The following is a 17,950-nucleotide window of genomic DNA, read 5'->3' on the forward strand; positions in this document are numbered from 1 at the left end:
GTGAATTTGCTTTGAGTTTGGGCCTCACTTTGTGGTTGCTAAGGGGCCATGGAGTCAGTTCCGACTCTGACCTTATGTACAACAGAACAAAACACTTCTGGGACCTCGTAATTGTTCTTACGGTATGTTGGAACCCACTATCGCAGCCACTGTGTCCATCTATCTGGTTGAGGGCCTAGCTCCATTTTGCTTTACTCATCAGTAAAATGGGCTTGAATTACACTCACCTCGAATGTTCAACCTTGAATGAATGAGATCACGTACATAAAAGCACTCATCACAGGCCCCGGGTGTATCACTGATTTAACATGGGCATTGTTATTGTTAGGTGCTGTCTAGTCATCTCCTACATAGAGACCCTTTGTACAACAAAAGGAAATATTGACTAGCCCTGGGCCGTCCTCACAATTGTCATTGTTGTAGCCACTGTGTCAGTCCATCTCCTTCAGGGTCTTCCTCTCTTTTCTGTTTTACTTTGTTATTTTTTCTTCTTCCTCTCTTTTTTACTGACCTTCCACTTTTCCAAGCATAATGTTCTTTTCCAGGAACTGGTCTTTCCTGACAGTGGTCAAAGCACATGAGGTAGAGTGTCATGATCCTCCATCCCAAGGAACACACTGGCCGTATTTTTTCTGAGACAGATTTGTCTATTCTGGAAGTCCATGGTACTTTCACTCTTTTAAAAAAATTATTGTTTTTTTGGGGGGGTACTTTCACTCTTGTTTGTTAAGACCATAATTCAAATGCATCAACTCTTCTGTGGTCTTCCTTTCACACACAAAGGAGACAATTGAAAATACCACGACTTGGATCAGCACACCTTAGTCCTCAAAAGTGATCTCTGCTCTTCAATACTTAAACAAGGTCCAGTGCAGCAGGTTTTCCCAATGCAATATGTCCTTAGGGAGCCCTAGTGCTTAGTAGTTATGAGTTGGGCTGCTAATCACAAGATCAGCAGTTCGAAACCACCCGTTGCTCTAAGGGAGAATGGTGGAAATTTCTACGCCCCTGAAGAGTTGCCATCTCGGAAACTCACAAGGGCAGTTTTACCCTGTCCTATAGGGTCGCTGTGAGTCAGTAGTGAGTTGTTTGTTGCTGTAATGTCCTTTAATTTTTTTTTTTGACTACTGCTTCCAGGAGCACCGATTGTGGATGCAAGGAAAATGAAATTCTTGACAACTTCAACTTTTTCTCTGTTTATCGTGATGTTTTCTACTGGTGCAGTTGGGAGGAGTTTGGCTTTCTTTCCGTTGAGTTGTAATCCATACCGAATGTAATCCATCCTTCAGTGTTCAGCAGCAAGTGCTTCAAGTCCTCACTTTCAGTAAGCACAATTGTGTCACCTGCATGACAGGTTGTTAACAAGCCTTCCTTCAATTCTGATGCTTTCTTCTTAATATAATCCAATTTCTCAGCTTATTCGTTCAACATCCAGAGTAAGAATAGTGAAAGGCTTAAGTGGAGAGCAAATGCTTTGAAAATGATTAGGGCAAAGAATGTACAGATATGCTTTATACAATTGACGTATGTATATGTATGGATTGTGATAAAAGTTTGTATGAGTCCCTAATAAAATGTTTAAAAAATGGTGAAAGGATACGATCCTGATGCACACCATCTGATTTTTTAAAAAATTATTTTATTAGGGGTTCATACAACTCTTATCACAAATCCATACATACATCAATTGTGTAAAGCACATTCATATATTCATTGCTCTCATCATTCTCAAAACATCTGCTCTCCACTTAAGCCCCTGCAATCAGCTCCTTATTTTTCCCCTGCTTCCCTGCTCCCCCCTCCGTCATGAACCCTTAATAATTTACAAATTATTATTTTGTCATCTTTCCCTGTCCGACGTCTCCACCCACTTTTCTGCTGTCCAGCCCCCAGGGAGGAGGTTATATGTAGATCCTTGTAATCAGTTAACCCTTTCCATCTCACCTTCGCTCCACCCTCCTGGTTTCGCCACTTTCACCACTGGTCCTGAAGGGATCATCTATCCTGGATTCCCTGTGTTTCCAGTTCCTATCTGTACCAGTGTACATTCTCTGGTCTAGTCTGATTTGTAAAGTAGAGTTGGGATCATGACAGTGGGGGTGGGGAGGAAGCATTTAGGAACTCCAGTAAAGTTGTATGTTTCCTCCTTGCTATACTCCACCCTGACTGGCTTGTCTCTGATTTTAAACCATGCAATAATCCCTTGCTCTTTTAGAAAGGCCGTCTCTTGGTCTATGTACAGATTCCACATGAGCAAAGCGAAGTGTTGTGGAATTCTCATTCTTGTAAATGTTAGTCCCACTTGGTTATGATCCACACAGTCGAATTATTTTGCCTAAGTCAATAAGAATTTTTCCCAATTTGTAAAATTGCTCTCGGTTTTCTCTTTGGTGGATTGAATAATTGTCACTTTTGAGGAGCCTGCTGTGTATCCGTGTCTCCAGTGGGTGATTGTTGCCATTTTTCGAGCTTACAGGTGGGGAATGAGTCCGAAAGAAGAGAAGGGACTCTCCCAGGCTCACAGCTGCAAGGAACTCAGAGCAAGCGGAAGCAGGGGCAGCATCCAGGCCTCTCATCTCTCTGGATTCAAGGATTCCGGGGGTGGGAACCGGTTAGGGGAGGGCACTTGCCCTCAGGTACGTGCTTACTCTGACTTTGAGTCACCTAAGTGGAGGGCAGTAGTGCTGCCACGCCCAAAGGCCCGCCGCTGGGGAGACGCGCAGACACCAGAGCCTGGGCGCCATTTGCTCGGACAAGAACGCGTAACTCCGAGGTGCAGGTTAAGGTGTGGGCGTGGCCCCGCGTTAAGGGAATTGGATAGATGCTATCCCGAAGGGTGCGTTCGGGTGCCTATGCCTATTCAAACTCAAAATCCACTCTACTCCACTCTGCGCCATGAAGTTCCGACGCATTTCGCAATCCGTTGGGTTCCCATCTGTACGGGAGCAGCCAACCTCACCTTACCTACACAGAGACGAGTGGGTTTGAACAGCTGGCTGACCGAAGCTCAGTCACCTGGGCGCCCATTGCGATCAGGCCCATGTGAGGAGGTGGGGGGATCTCAGTTGGTTGTTTTTTTTTGTCTCAGTTCTTGAGTTGAGACGGGAGCGTCTTGGCGTCCCTCAGGGGAAGGGAGGTCTACGTGGCGGGGATCTGTCGTGCTGTGTGGGCTGTGGGGTTTTCCGTCGCCGCCATGGGAAGGGGCGCGGTAGGTTTCTGGTTGCCTTTCGGAGAGGTTAGTCTAACGGAGGGAACCGCTTACGGAAACCGAGGCGATCATCGCTGCGACCCTCAGCAATGACCAGCTGGGGGGCAGGGGCCGTGTGGGCGAAGGCTGTCCTCCAGGAGATGACAATTCACCTCAGGTCCTCACGCGCGCAGCTAGGGATCCGGCGAGTTAGTGGGCGGGCTCTAGCGCCGTGGCAACCAGGCCCCGCCCCGCGGCCCCGCTGCGACGCCGCTCTCGCTCTGCGCAGGCGCAGCTCGGGCTTCGGGAGAGGCTCCGGCAGGGGGCGGGGCTTAGAGGGCTCTCTGCGCTTGCGCACGAGGGGCGTGGCGATCGCACCTGCGCGAGTCGGGGAAGGAGGAGGGGCGAGGTGACGCAGGCGTAATACTAGAGAAGGTGCCAGAAAGATCCAAAACAAGTGGCTGCGGCCGTCGCCCAGGAGTCATCCGACGCCAAAGTCCAGCGAGGACCCGGAGAGGCGACTGGTGGCCGATAGAGGGACTCATCTGTGCACCCGAGAGAGACGGTAATGGCCCTGACGGGGCGAGGGGGTCGGGTTCGGACAGTACCATTTCGTGTGGAGGGAAGGGTAGCTTGGTCGGTCCCACTTGTGGGGGGCAGAGGGTCACTTTCGGACGGTGCCACCTGAGGGAACCCCGGGGCACGATCGGACGGTACTACTGAACGGAGCCAAGGGGCACATCCGGTCAGTACCACCCCGGGTCAAAAGGCAGTTGTCAGGGGTGCCCCTGGTCCAGAGGCGTGCCCGGGCCAGCACCCTCGGTCAGCTCCGCAGGCGGGGTTCAGAATGTGCCACCCAGGGAGGGGCCTTGGACCCAGCTGGCCCCCAGGGGCGGGAGGACGCGTAGGGTCTGGCGTCTAGACCTGTTACTAGGGGACCTCGGGCGAAACCATTTCCCTTTGAGGGAGGGGAGAGGCCGGGGCGGATCGGGATGCGGGGGCGGCCGTGCCCGGCGAGGCGGAACCAGGGGGGCGGGCTGACGGGCGGGGGTCTGAGCTCCGCGCCGCTGACCGCCGCCCCGTCTCCTCCGTGGGGGTCCCAGGCCCGGGTTCCGAGCTTGTGCCCGTCCCCGCCCCCTGCCCCGCGTATGGCGCCGCCCGGGCCGACCCCGGCCCCGAGCTGGGAAGAGGACGAGTGCCTGGACTACTATGGGATGCTGTCGCTGCACCGCATGTTCGAGGTGGTGGGCGGGCAGCTGACCGAGTGCGAGCTGGAGCTGCTGGCCTTCCTGCTGGACGAGACGCCCGGCGCCACTGGCGGCCTGGCCCGCGCGCGCAGCGGCCTGGAGCTGCTGCTGGAGTTGGAACGTCGAGGCCAGTGTCACGAGAGCAACCTGCGTCTGCTGAGACAACTCCTGCGCGTGCTGGCCCGCCACGACCTGCTGCCGCACCTGGCACGCAAGAGGCGCCGGCCAGGTACTGGGGCTGGGAGGGACCCACCTGGCAGCTGGTGGCAGCCCGATGATGCCCTGCTAGGGGCTGTGCCTTATCAGACAGCTGAGTCCTGCCCGGTCCCCCTCCCCTCCCCTTCCTTCCCCTCCCCTCCCCTCAGCAGCACTCCCCAGGAGGAGGTGTAGTTTTGAAAGAGGCAAGCCCAGTGGAATTTGACCAGGTCAATAAGAATGGTTATGGCCACTGTTGACCGTTTATGTCAAGCCAGACACAGTGACAAGCCCTTCCTGTGAGTTGTCCTCCTTGGCACCCCCCTACCTCCACCCCCACCCACCCCACACCCACCCCAGGTGGCTTGCCTAGTGGTTAGTGTTGGTCAGCAGTTTGAAACCAGCCACAGGAACCAGATAAGACTTTCTACTCCCTTGAAGTGTTAAATATCAGAAACTCACCCTGTCCGCTCACCTGGTCCTGTAGGGTCGCTGTGAGTCAGAGTTGACTTGATGGCATTGAGGGTTGGGTTTTTTGATTTTGTTTTTTTGAGATCCACCCTGTAGTTCTATGAAGAAGTTCTGTCCCGACCCCCCCAAAATCAGGGAAGGCACCAGGTTCAGAACCGTGACGCATTCTGCTCCCCTGTGAGAATGGCCAGCCACTGGGCTACAGCGGCTCTTCCGTTTGTAGGGGTGGGGGAATCGGACCATAGAAACAGGTAGATATAAGTAGTGTGGTTTTGGAATAGGGTTACCCAGATCAGGCACAGGGCTATTGATTGCGACCCCAAAGCCAGTCTGGACCACTCGTGGAGCAGTCATGCTTAGGGCTGCTTGGGTTGCCGAGAGTTGGAATCGACTAGACAGACGGCAAACGTCTGTAGATTAAAATAGTAATGTAATCTGGAGCCAGGGAGCAGGGAGGCCTCTTGAGACCGGGTGACCTATGAAGACCTTTCTGCGAAGGTACCATTTGAACTGACATGGCACAGGCTGTGAGGCATCTGAGGGGAGAACATTTCAGGGAGAACCCTGAGCCGGGCACAGGCTTGATGTTCTAAGAGACCAGTGCGGCAGGAGTCGGGGCCTGGGGGGCAGGGCGGGGGTGGGGGTGAACTTGGCATTGTAAGAGGCCAGAGTGGCAGGAGCAGAGTAGGCCAGGCAAGGGCAGAGAGGAAGGTGAGAAGCCACACCGTTCGGGGCCTGCAGATAACCAGAGATCAGAAGTGTGGGAGCCAGAATTTACACTCAGGCTGGCGGGTCTCCAGAGTTCCTGCCCTTAACACTACCGGGGAGGGGAGCAGTTCTGGGAGGGTGACGAGGTAAGAGGGTTCCAGGTGACCAGCAGCCCTGTGCACACCCAAGTGTCATGTGCTCTGGAACCCTTGGCTGGATTATCAGAGGCGTCATTCGGGGTGTCATGGGAGCGGGGGGCATGAGTAAACCCAGGAGACGGGGGCACTGTACAAAAGGCAGCTCAGGGGAAAGGTGCACGCTGTCTTCGGAGCAATGTGTCTGGGGTCCGACCCAGAAGAGAAGGCTCGGGAGTCCACCCAGAAGCCTGCTTTTACTCTCAGGGGCCCTCGAGACCTGGGGCATGGTTGGTGAGGGACCAGGGCCCTTACTGGGATTCTGACTGCGACCTCGCATCTAGAATAGCCCTCATAGTTTGAGCTGCTGTCGAGATGGGCTGGGTGACCCCAAGTGGCCAGGAGCCCTGTGTCTCAGGAGGGGCTGGGCAGGAGGTGTTTGAGAGGAAGTAGGTAGCTGGGCTGTGAGCCCTGGTGAAGCTGGGCCCCAGGGTCCTTCAGGCGGGCTGCTAGGGGCTGGGCCTTGGGGGAAGGAGGCTGTGAGCGCTTCTCTTCAATCCTCTCTCCCCAGTGTCCCCAGAACGCTACAGCTACGACACTTCTAGCTCTTCAACGCGGGCAGAGGGCAGCTGCCGCCGTCGCCGACGCCACTCAAACACGTCCTCAGCTTCTCAGCAGAGCCAGTGGGAGACAGGTAAGGCCAGAGGGTGGGCGTGAGGGCAGCTGCACTCTGCTGAACTGCACCACACTCATCCTGACCTCGGAGGAGGCCTGCGGAGTCATCCCGCCTCACCTTCTCCCTGTGTGTGCGAGCGCATGTTTGCGGTGTGACTGGAGCAGCACGTGTCCGGCAGCCACACGGAGAGGCGTTTCATGTGGTTTCGTCTGTGAGCTGGGTAGATGGCTCACGATGGCTGTGCTCAGGGTCAGGCATCTGAGATTTAGCCATGTTGACACCAGTAGTTCGCATTGGTGTCTCGAACATAGTACCCTGATTGCTCTAGGAAGAGGCCCTGGTGGCATATAGTGGTTATAAGTTGGGCTGCTAACATCAAGGTCAGCAGTTCAAAACCACCAGCTGCTCCATGGGAGAAAGAGGAGGCTTCCTACTCTTGTGAAGGTTAGTCTCAGAAACTCACAGGGGCAGTTCCTCACCATTCTACAGGGTCACCCAGCGTTGGAATCGACTCGATGTCAGTGAGTTTTGAGTTTTAATTTCTTCAGCCTCTATCCCCTTTCCACCCCCCAATATCCAGAAGCATTGGGGGTTTTGGACAGCGCACACGGGCCTCTCTGTCCCCCAGGTCCAGCAGCTTGTAACATCTGGCCACTCAGGCTGTGCATCTGCATGCTGCACGTTATGTGTGGCTTTTTTGCTGTTGTGGAGAGAACGTTTGATCATTTGGTTACGGTAGCATCTGTGTGTGCGTTAAAAGGAACGTTCTATCCTTGATTGGTTTGTGAACCTAGGGAGGCGGACCGTGGTCCATCCTGCTTCCCAACAACCATTCGTCCATCCGGTGGTTTGACTCCCATTGGAGTGTGCGTAGTGCCAACTTTGCATCTTGCCCCTTTTCAATGGAGGAGTTTGACATTGCTTTCCTCTCTTGAGCATCACTCGGTCACCTGTGTGGTCCTTCCTGTCTACTGTGTTCATTGTCCGTTAGTCATTCTTTCTGATGACCCCATTGGTTACTTCCTGCTACCCTCAACCTTCTGGGAGTGTTTCCTGCTATAGGGTGCTGCTGATGGCCCGGGCTTGCCGCAGACTTCGGCCCCCAGCCCTGGCTGCGGTTTTCCTCAAGGAGCCCTGGTCTCTGCTAGAGGCCAAGCTCTGGGCCCTGAAGGGACCGAGGGCTTCTGGAGTCTCCGAGCAAGGAGCTGGGGCTTGCAAAAAGCTCAAGTCAAAATGAACATCTTGGGGTTTTTCCCCGCTGGTGTGCTAGGAAGGTCCTTTGGATAACCTTGATGTGTGGAATTTTGTTTGGCTTTGTCCCCATGTCACTGTTGACCATATCCAAGTCCCCCAGAGGATTTGCTCTCGGCTTCTCGGTCTTCATGCAGAATGTGTCCCACTGAGAGGCATGGGCAGAGTGCTCTTCTGCCTCGCCCATGTTGCGAGTCACATCCTGTTAAGTTCATTTGTTTCTCTTGGTGAGATTAGGGTCATTACTGGCCCCCACCCCTAGTCATTTTGAAGGTGCGAAACAGTTCCAGGATTCAAGCCAAGACTGAAGTACACACCGGGGGTTCGCAGGAGTCTCGTCTCCCTCATGGACACCCCACCAACCTGTTTCGAAGCATCTACCCCATGTTTCCTTCTGTGGAGATCAGGCAGTGTCCCTGTCGACGCCCGCTCCCCTCCCTTGGCCGCCCGGGAGCAACAGGCTGTAGACCCATGGGGGACTCTGTGCCAGGCTTCCCAGACACCCAGCCTGGCTGTCACTCTCAGTCCAGCTCTCCCCAGACCCTGACACGCTAGCGGCTGTGCTCCTGTGAGCACAGCACGGTTCCTATAGGCTCAAACTGGGGGTGTAGGCTGCTGGGGCATTCAGTGGGCACTCAGATGATACCAGACTACACTCCTCAGCTGAGATGAGGCAGGGGTTCACCGAAGGTGGCCAACCTCCTAGACCAGCCTCCAGCTCTCTCCCACCTTGCTGCTGTACCTGCCACCAGTCCTCAGCCCACTTCACCCTTCTGTCTGCAGGCTCCCCCCCAACCAAGCGGCAGCGGAGGAGTCGGGGCCGGCCCAGCGGTGGGGCCCGCTGGCGGCGGAGAGGGGCATCAGCTGTCTCCCGGGTGCGGAAGAAGCCAGCCAGGTCCCCCTCAGAAGGCAAAGTGACCTGTGGTAGGTGCCTGTGTCCTTGCGGAGGTCAGCATGGCACTCAGGGCCTGAGTCTGAGTCTGGACTGTGACGTGGAGGGGCGGGCACTAGCTCTTGGGCCCCCCCATTCCAGACAGCAGAGGCCTGTCCTTGCTGTTGCCGTCTTGCTGGTCCACGTTGTGTCTGTAGTTGAAGGGTCACATTGTATGCCACCACCTACAGGAAGCTTTCCCTGACAACCCCGTCTCCACTATCAGTGCTTACCCAGCAAAGGACACGGGCGCGCTGCTCCCCACTCGCCTCCTCTGCAGTGTGGGGGCTGGAGGGGTAAAGAGCAAGGGTCCTGGAGCCAGGCTGCCTGTCATGTCCCTCTGACCCTGAGCAGGTGCTGCCCCCACCCCCCGTGCTGCCCTGTCTCAGCGGAGTGCAGGGGCCGGTAGTGCCCGTCAGCTGGCTGGGAGGGGGCTCAGAGCTTGCCCTCGAGAAACTATATTCCTGGCAGGAGGTGGCAGGGGGAGTGCAGGATTGTTCGGGGGCTCAGGCTGTCTAGAGTGGAAACTGTGTGTGTTTGCGGGGGCGGGCAGGGGCAGAAGTGTGGGCTTTGTTCTGGGGGCCAGGGGCGTTCATCCATGTGTTCCTTATCACAGAGCAACCTTCCAGGGCAGGCACTGTTGCAGGCATTTAGGACTCAGAATTGGGCCAGGAGGGGATAGGTATAGTCGGGGAAGACAGATTCCCCACAGATTGAGCAGTAGGTCCTGTGAGGTCGGGGGTGAGTGGGAAGGGACAGGGAGTCGTTAGTGCCCCCCTGCGCGCCCCCCAGCTCTGGGAGAGCACCTCCAGGAGGCCTGGACTGCAGGTCAGGGGAGGGAGGAGCCTCAGGAGCACAGGGGAGAGGGCTTTGGGGAGGAAGCCTGGGCGAAGCTGGTGCTCAGGGGACCGAGTAAGAGCTGAGCTGGTGGGTGTGCAGGCTGGGCATGTGAGTGGAGCCAGACCTCACTGTCTGCTGAGCTGTCCCTGCTCATGGGTGAGTGCAGATGCAGTACGGGGTACACTGGAGGAGCAACCTGTCTGGTGGATAGGGCTAGCTAGCCTGCCTTCCATTCCTGGGACAATAAGTAACACACCCAAGGCAGCAGCGATTGCCAGAGCCACCAGGCTGGCTCTGCTTGTGGGTCTGTGGCTGGGTCTTGGGGGCAGGGGACAGGGCAGGTGAACAGGTCTGACTGCTGACTCACCCGGAGGGGCTGGGTAGGGAGATGGGTGGGGCACTGCCATTGGCACCCCTGTTTTCCCTCTGGCTAGTGAGGAGGTCGTCATTTCAGTGGGGCCCGGTCCCCAGGCTGGAAGGAGGCCCCTCTTGTCATTCCATCTGTGACAGCTGGCAGGGTCAGCTTGCTGCCATCCTGGGGGATGGAATTATTGTCAGCTCGTGTGTGTGTGTGTGTGTGTGTGTGTGTGTGTGTGTGTGTGTGTGTAGGTGTAGGGCTTTGGGGCTTCTAGGCTCGGGCTCAGGGCCCTACTGGGGTACGGCCCTGGGTGTGTTCCCCACTGGAGCCGGAGCCTGAGCGCTCAAGACTGCCTGGGGCAGAGGCAGCATCTCCTCTGTGCAAAGGAGGAAGGATGGCTAGTCTTGGGTGTTGAGTGGCCCAGGCCGAGCTGGCCTGACCCATGTCTTCCAGAGCTCGGTTGCCGTGGGCTTGCTGCACTGGGGTGTGCGGAGCGCGAGGCAGCCATGAGCTGGGCTGGAGCTCGTGTCCTGGTGAGAGGAGAAAGACAGAGACTCGGGGCTTTCAGAAGCTGATTGGAAGACTGAGGGGTTCAGGGGAAAGGGGAGGTGTTGTTCACACAGAGGGCTCTAGGGAGGCACATGGGGGTCCAGCGTTCCGCCAGCCCAGGGTGGTCAGGGGATGCCAGGAGGCTGGAGGGGAGCCAGCAAGGGATGCCTCTTGGGAGGGGAGGGGAGGGGAGGAGCAGCAGTCAGCAGGGCCTGGTCCCCTGGGAAAGGGCAATGCTTTTCTTCAAAGGGTGGAAAGCCACTGGGGACTTTCAGTGGCAGGATCAGCTCCCCCCTGACTCCCCGCCTCTTCCCTCTGGCAATATCCAGAAGCATACTGGACGGACTAGAAGGGCCAGGGGCCCATCTCCAGGCTCCAAGGAAGGCCCACTCGGCTGGGTGGCTCCTGTCTGGGTGCTCGGGTGTTTTGGAGCCTGGGCTGTAGGTTTTTCTCACCGTATATCTGTAATTGAGAAAAACGCTGAAGAAACCAGACAACCTTCACACCAAAAAAAGAGGGGAGCTAGTCCCCACCCTCAAATGCCTCACTCGCCAGCGTTCCAATAGCCTCTTACCTCGGAGTCTCCGAAATGTAAGCCCCTCCCTCTTCCCACGTGACTTTTCCTCTGCTGCGCTGTCTCCCTCCAGCCCAGCTGTCCTGTGGCCCTTCCCAGAGACTGGCTTTGGCTGCCTGCTCCCTGTGGCTGGTGTGATTTAATGCCTTTCCCCTGCCCCTCCGCCCTGCTGTCCTGAAAATTGGTAGCAGGAGCTCCAGGGCTTGGATCAGGCTCAGCTGTGATGTTCCATTGTCCGCACTCACTTCCCAAGTGGCGCTGTCGGCTTCCGTCTGTCAGGAAGCCCGCAGTGCCCGCGCAGGCTCTCAGTCATTCGTGGCACCTGTTCCTTAGCGCGTGCTGGACACGCTGACTCGGCTGCCCTGTGTTCGGGGGGAGGGCCGCTCAGAGTCCCGGTTTTCCAGGGAAGTACAAGCCAGCGCTGTTTCACCCCCAGTCTGGAAGCTCCCCTCTCCTCCTGCACTGTGTTTCCAGGGAAGGCTGAGTGCCCCAGCCCAGGAGCCCACCTGTTCACAGCCCCCTCTCTTTCCATCCCTCTTTCCATCCCTCGTAGAAGATGTTGGGGTTCCTCTTGAGTTTGGAGCACAGGAGCCTCTCCCCTCTGAGGAGGTGTGCCCACCCCCAGCCCCGGGGGCATTTCCCCACAGGTGTGAGTCACCAGTGAGAGGAGGAGAGGGGCCAGGTCACAGTGCTGAGTCCCTCCTTCCCCCATCACTCACCGTGGTAGTCACCAAGTAGAGCCTGCCTTAGTGTGACTGTCATTGTCATGCCAACCGACTTGGGTGGTCCCAAGGCCCCCAGCCCCTTAAGGTGCTTGTTGATGGCTAACCAATTTGCCTACCTAAACGCACACACGCATACACCGTCTTCTACCGTGTCCATGGATGTACACTTGTCGCTAGTACCTTCCTCAGATATCCAGGTGTTCTGCGTGTGCGTGCTCTCCTGCCCTGCCCCACACCCCTCTCTGTGCATCTCGCCTCTGTGTGTGTGTGTGTGTGTGTGTGTGTGTGTGTGTGTGTGTGTGTGTGTGAGAGAGAGAGAGAGAGAGAGAGAGAGAGAGAGCAAGCAATAGAGCGCTGAGCATTGCTGCCACATGCTCTTCTCTACCTGCCAGTGGCCCCTTGGCCATGTGCTGCCCCGTCCCCACCCCATGCCCCCACCTAGTGTGCTGCTTTTCGCCTCCCCCAAGTCAACACCCTCCACTGGCTAATGATTCACCCCACCCTCACCATTGGTCACCATCAAAGGCTGATTCTGTGTGTCACGCTCCCTGGCCTTTCATGAGAAAGACTTCACACAGTGCTGGGCTTGTGGTGACTGATGTCATTCTCTCCGGCCTCGGCCTCGGGGATGTGCTCATGGCTAGAAGGGCTCTTCAAAAAGTGGATGAATGCCCCCTCCCCCCCCAATGCTCTGAGATGGAGGACTGCGAGTATTCTGTCTGTTCTCCCCCTGCCGGCCACTGGGGTCATTCTGCGCTCTGCTCGTGTGAACAGGGGTGTGCACATGCGTGTGTCTGCCGTGGCTCCTTTCCCTCTAGGCCACGTACCTGGTAGTGGGATTGCTGGATCATGGAGTAACTCTGGTCCGCACTGTGGGAGGAAATCCTCACCCTGGGAGGGTAACGAGGTCAAGCCCCAGCACGCCAGCTTTACATCTTCAGTCTGCTTTATAACTCACGCTCCTGATCGCCTCTCCTGGACTGCGGGAGAGCTTTAATTAAGTACTTATGTGTCTATGTGCCGTGTTCATGGTGACAGGCACAAAAATGCAGGATGTGTCTGGGCCCGGCTGGGGAGCCAGATGCCGTGGTTGGAATCCCTGTCAGGCCGTTTCCTGCCTGCACTGTTGCCTTAGGCGGTGGCTCTGCCTCCATGCTGCTGTCTCCCAGCTGCCACCAGGGAGTCATGGCTGGGAGCATAGGAAGTGTGGAGCCTTGAGGCAGCCAGCCGTGGCCAGGGCCCCCCAGTGTCTGCTGTACTTGCCGTGCCGTGGAGGTGACACGGACCCGGGCTAGAACCCAGACTCAGATACGAGGCGTCCCCGCGCCTCCCCACGGCCACCTGTCTGTCTGCCGGTGGGGTGAGTGGGGGCGCTGATCAAGAGAGGCAGCCCTAGAGGGGGCCCAATGCACAGGGATTGCTCCATCAGGGGGCTCTCAAGCCCCTCCCCCCCACTCCTCCCCCCACGCACGCCAGGGATAGGGCTCTGGGTGAACAAATGGGTCATCCGCTCTATCCGGCAGTTGTGGTCCCTGCTGAGGAGATGGGTACATGTCTGGGACCTTGTGGGGGGGTGGGCACCCTGGGCAGAGGAAGTGGACAGGACTCTTGCCTGAAGATGGCTTGTGTGGGGCGCACTTGCACTGAGATGGGAGGTTATAGCCAAGGGAGGTGGGTTTGCCCTCACCTGGGTCGGGAGCACGGGGAGAGGTCGGTGTTGAAACCGCACTTCCTGTTTCTGGGTGCGTTCTGCATCACAGGCCCCGAGTTGCCTCATTTATAGAATCCTTCAGACCCCACAGTGCAGAAGAGAGCTCCTGTCTTGTCTGTTTCTCAGGTGGGAGACTGAGGCTCAGAGAGGTGGGGTCATGTGCCCAGACTGGGACCCGACTCCAAGTCTGCCGACTCTGCCACCTCTATGCCTATGCCTCTATGCCTCTGCCACTGCCCTCCCCACGTGACCATGGTCCGGCCCCTGCTCCCTGTCCACGCCCTCTGCCTGCCCTAGACAGGCCCAGAGGTCTCTTCAGGATGGGGGCCTTGTCTGGGGGCTGAGGCTCGCAGGCTTCCCCTGGCCTTGAGTCAGGGAAAGGAGGAAGTGGGTGGGGCTGAGGCGTTGCTCTGGGAAGCTGGGGTTCTGCTGCCCACACACCTGCGAAAGAAGAAGGGAGGCCCCGGGCAGGTGACATTCCCCCCCAGAGCTTCAGTTCCCTCTTCTGAAGATGGGCTGACGGTGTCCCCTGCCCTGAAGGTTGTTCGGTGATCCCACTCTGCCCCCAAGGCTGGAACACTTGGCATATCCATGCTGTTCACGGCCGTCATTCTTGGGGGTCCCACTGGGTGCCATGCCCAGAATTAGCAGTTGCCTTCTGTGATCTTCTTCCTAGTAGCTCTGCAGCAGGGCCATCCTGGCTCAGGCAGGGCCCCGGGCCCCGAATGCCGGCCTTAGCTTAGGTCACAGCTAGTCCCTAAAGGCTCCTGGGTTGGAATCAGCTCTTGGGCCTAGAAGCCAGCTCTCTGGACCAGAGGAAGTGGGATGACTCTACTGCTTGACCATGTGGCCTTGGGCAAACTCCTTCCTTCTGCCTGTTTCCTCATCTGTAAATGGGGTGATAACAGGGCCTGCCTCATGGGTTGTTTGTGGATTGGACGCGTTCCCGAGTTAGCTGACACGGCTGGCCTGGCAGGTCTCTGGTCCACAAGCACCGCTGCAGGTGTTTCCAGCACGTGTGGCTCATTAGGGCAGCCTGGAGTGTGGGGGACAGGGCTGCGGTCACCCCATCTCCTAGGCAGGAGGTCAGGAGCCCCAGTGGGGTGTGAGAGGTCCATCTGTCCAGTGTCCTCACTCCTATGCCACGTCATTTGGGGAGCTGTGGTCAGGACCGTGTTAGGCAGGACATTTGGTTGCAAGTGACAGCCATCTATCCTGGAACTGAACAGGCAGGCACAGAGGACAAAGGCCGGTTTCTGTGCCTCTCTGCCCAGGGCTTTCGTAGACTCTGCTCGCCCCTCCTGGTGGCAGAGTGACCCGGTACCCCCAGGCTTACAGCCCACCCTCTGGAGAGAGCCGCCCACTCCAGTGGTGGGGGCTTGGCCAGGATGCTCTGGGGTAGGGGGTGAATGAATGGAGCCCACATGGAGTCATGGTCGGCGGCCTAAAGGCCTGTCCATTTGTGCATTGCACATTGAGTGCCCACTGTGTGCCACAGGTTCCTGGAATAATGGAATGGAAATCACTCTGGGAAATAACTTGTCCTTTTTTTTTTAATCGTTTTATTGGGGGCTCATACAACTCTTATCACAATCCATACAGATATCAATTGTGTAAAGCACATTTGTACATTCATTGCCCTCATCATTCTCAAAACATTTGCTCTCCACTTAAGCCCCTGGCATCAGGTCCTCATTTTCCCCCTCCCTCCCCACTCCCCCCTCCATAATGAACCCTAGATCATTTATAAATTATTATTTTGTCATATCTTGCCCTGCCCGACGTCTCCCTTCACCCACTTTTCTGTTGTCCGTCCCCCAGGGAGGAGGTCACATGTAGATTCTTGTAATTGGTTCCCCCTTTCCAACCCACCCTTCCTCTACCCTCCCAGTATCGCCACTCACACCACTTGTCTTGAAGGGATCATCTGCCCTGGATTCCGGGAAATAACTTCCATGAACTTTCTGAAGCCCTCTTTGCAAATGATCAAACCCCTTCTTCAGCCAGTTCACACTGGGGACAATAAGCCCAAGAGTAACAAACTAGGAGGTTCAGAGGCTACCTTGGGGTAAAATAGAGCAATACACAGGTGGGCCGGGCTGAGGCTGATTTGAATCTGAACCTGAACCCACCTGTAGTGTGAGGAACAGTGGGGAGGGGGGTCAGGGAGGTGGCAGAGGCCTTGGGGAGGCTTTCACCCTTGAGGGTGGTGATGGAAAGGGAAGGGGGGACAGAACATTGGGCAGGCTCAGCCTTCAGGGCAGAGGGAGGAGACTCCGGGAGGAGTCTGGGGCGCCCTGCAGTGTGCTGTGGGCCAGCCCCCCTACCCCCGTCCTGACAGGCCCCTCTTTCCCTGCAGACATCCGACTCCGGGTGCGGGCCGAGTACTGTGAGCACGGGCCGGCCTTGGAGCAGGGCGTGGCGTCCCGGAGGCCCCAGGCGCTGGCCCGGCAGCTGGACGTGTTTGGACAGGCCACGGCGGTGCTGCGCTCCCGGGACCTGGGCTCCGTGGTGTGTGACATCAAATTCTCCGAGCTCTCCTATCTGGACGCCTTCTGGGGCGACTACCTGAGCGGCGCCCTGCTGCAGGCCCTGCGGGGCGTGTTCCTGACGGAGGCCCTGCGCGACGCCGTGGGCCGCGAGGCCGTCCGCTTGCTGGTCAGTGTGGATGAGGCCGACTACGAGGCTGGGCGCCGCCGCCTGCTGCTGATGGAGGAGCAGGGGGGCCGGCGCCCCACCCAGGCCTCCTGATCCTGGATTTGGCAGGACCAACCCCCTTCCTATCCTCTGGGCCACCTGCCCCCTCCCCGAGGACCACCTCTGCCCCTAGCAGACTGTCTGCAGCAGCTCCAAGGACTGCAGTGACAGGGCAGCCCGTCAGCCCCCGACAGCCCCGCCCCAGGATGTGGGCTCTGAGGCCTCAACCACTTCAGCTGAGTTTCCTTAACATCGCCCCCCCCCACCCTCCCGTCCCCAGGGTACTTCCTCAGCCTCCCAGGCCTGGGACACAGGCATGCAGACCCCCAGGGGCCAGGCCCTCCTTGGGTGGTCTGAGCAGGAGCACACTGCCCTTCATGAAGCCTCCCGCCCCGTCCCATTCCACTTACTTCTTTGGCCTAAGGGCTTCTCTCTCAGGATCTTTGATTTTTCTGCCCTGACCCTGGGTACTGGCCCCTGGGTGCACATGGGGCCTGTTCACCCTGCCCACACATCTCCGGCCAGCCATAGCCACGCCCACTTTCCACACAACATACCTGGCCCTTCCGCTTCCCCTGGCTCCCCAGAGCCAGACCCAGAGGGGTCCCAGCCTCAGCAGACTGGGACCTGCTGTCGCCCTTGGGCCCAGGGCCAGAGAGCAACTGCCTTCTCACAGACAGAGGCCAAGGCTTGGGGGTGCTGATGGGAAGGGCTTTTAACAAATGGCACCAATAAAACTGCCCTGGAAGGGGTGTGCTGGGGCACCAAGAACCTGTAAGGCTCTTTCTTGATGGGGTGGGGAAGGACATGGTGAGCACCTGGGACCCACGCCATTCCCAGATGGAGGGCGACCGGGTGCTGGGTGGACCATCCTGCCAGCTGCCAGCACAGGCTCTCCCTCCTCTCTCATCAGCTGATGAAGGAACGCCCCAAACCCCCTAATCCTATTCCCACCTGCTTTGCTCCTAAATGTTTTGGGCTATCCCCAGGGCTCTCAAGTTTCCCTGCTCAGAGCCCCTCTCCAGCTAGTTCCCCATTTCCCACACCTAGGCATTCACCTCTTAACCCGAGTCTCTTCTCCGAGACCAGGCCCTAGTTGGTGCTGCCCTATGGCTACTTCCCCACCACCCCTCCCTCGTTGAAGGGTGCGGAAACTCAGTTTACACAACACCCAGGGGTTCCTTCCTTGCTGCGGGGTCATGCACTGGGCTCAGGAGTTGGGGGTGGGGTGGGGATCCCAATGGCAGGTTTCTGACTAAGGGCTGTGTGGGGGGTGAGCTTGTCTTTTTTGGGCTGCAAACCGCAAGGTCAGCAGTTCAAAACCGCCAGCAGCTCCTTAGGAGACGGATGAAACTTTCTACTCCTGTACAGAGTTTGAGTAGAGGCTGCTGTGAGTTTTGACCTGTGCCCTGGAGGAATGGGCGGTGGAGGGAGTTGGTGGTCCAGTCTGGTCATCCTGGGGCTATCTGTTTCTTGACCTCCTACTCAAGGTCGATTTACTATCCAGCTACTGGTGGAAAAGGCTGACACCTCGAACCCAAACCCAAAGGGGCCAGGGAAGACAGGGTTGTGTCCCTGAAAAGTCTGGCCCTTGGAGACCCTAAGGGGGCAGTTCTACCCTGAGTCCACAGCTCACAAAAAATACCAACTGCCCCTGTGTCGTAACCTCATTCTCATTCCGACAGGAAACGGGTTC

The 17,950-nt window shown here is 57.2% G+C and overlaps 1 protein-coding gene across 1 annotated transcript; it reads left to right on the forward strand.

The window, feature by feature from the left end:
- Positions 1–3,553: 3,553 nt before the first annotated feature.
- DEDD2 (death effector domain containing 2) lies at positions 3,554–17,025 on the forward strand. Its single transcript, XM_075537027.1, has 5 exons — positions 3,554–3,752; positions 4,291–4,663; positions 6,514–6,636; positions 8,653–8,793; positions 15,917–17,025. Exons 2-5 carry the CDS (start codon positions 4,336–4,338, stop codon positions 16,306–16,308), a joined length of 984 nt encoding a protein of 327 aa, XP_075393142.1. The 5' UTR covers positions 3,554–3,752; positions 4,291–4,335; the 3' UTR covers positions 16,309–17,025.
- The last annotated feature ends 925 nt before the right edge of the window (positions 17,026–17,950 follow it).

Source organism: Tenrec ecaudatus, chromosome 18 (assembly GCF_050624435.1).
Source record: "Tenrec ecaudatus isolate mTenEca1 chromosome 18, mTenEca1.hap1, whole genome shotgun sequence".
NCBI lineage: Eukaryota > Metazoa > Chordata > Mammalia > Afrosoricida > Tenrecidae > Tenrec > Tenrec ecaudatus.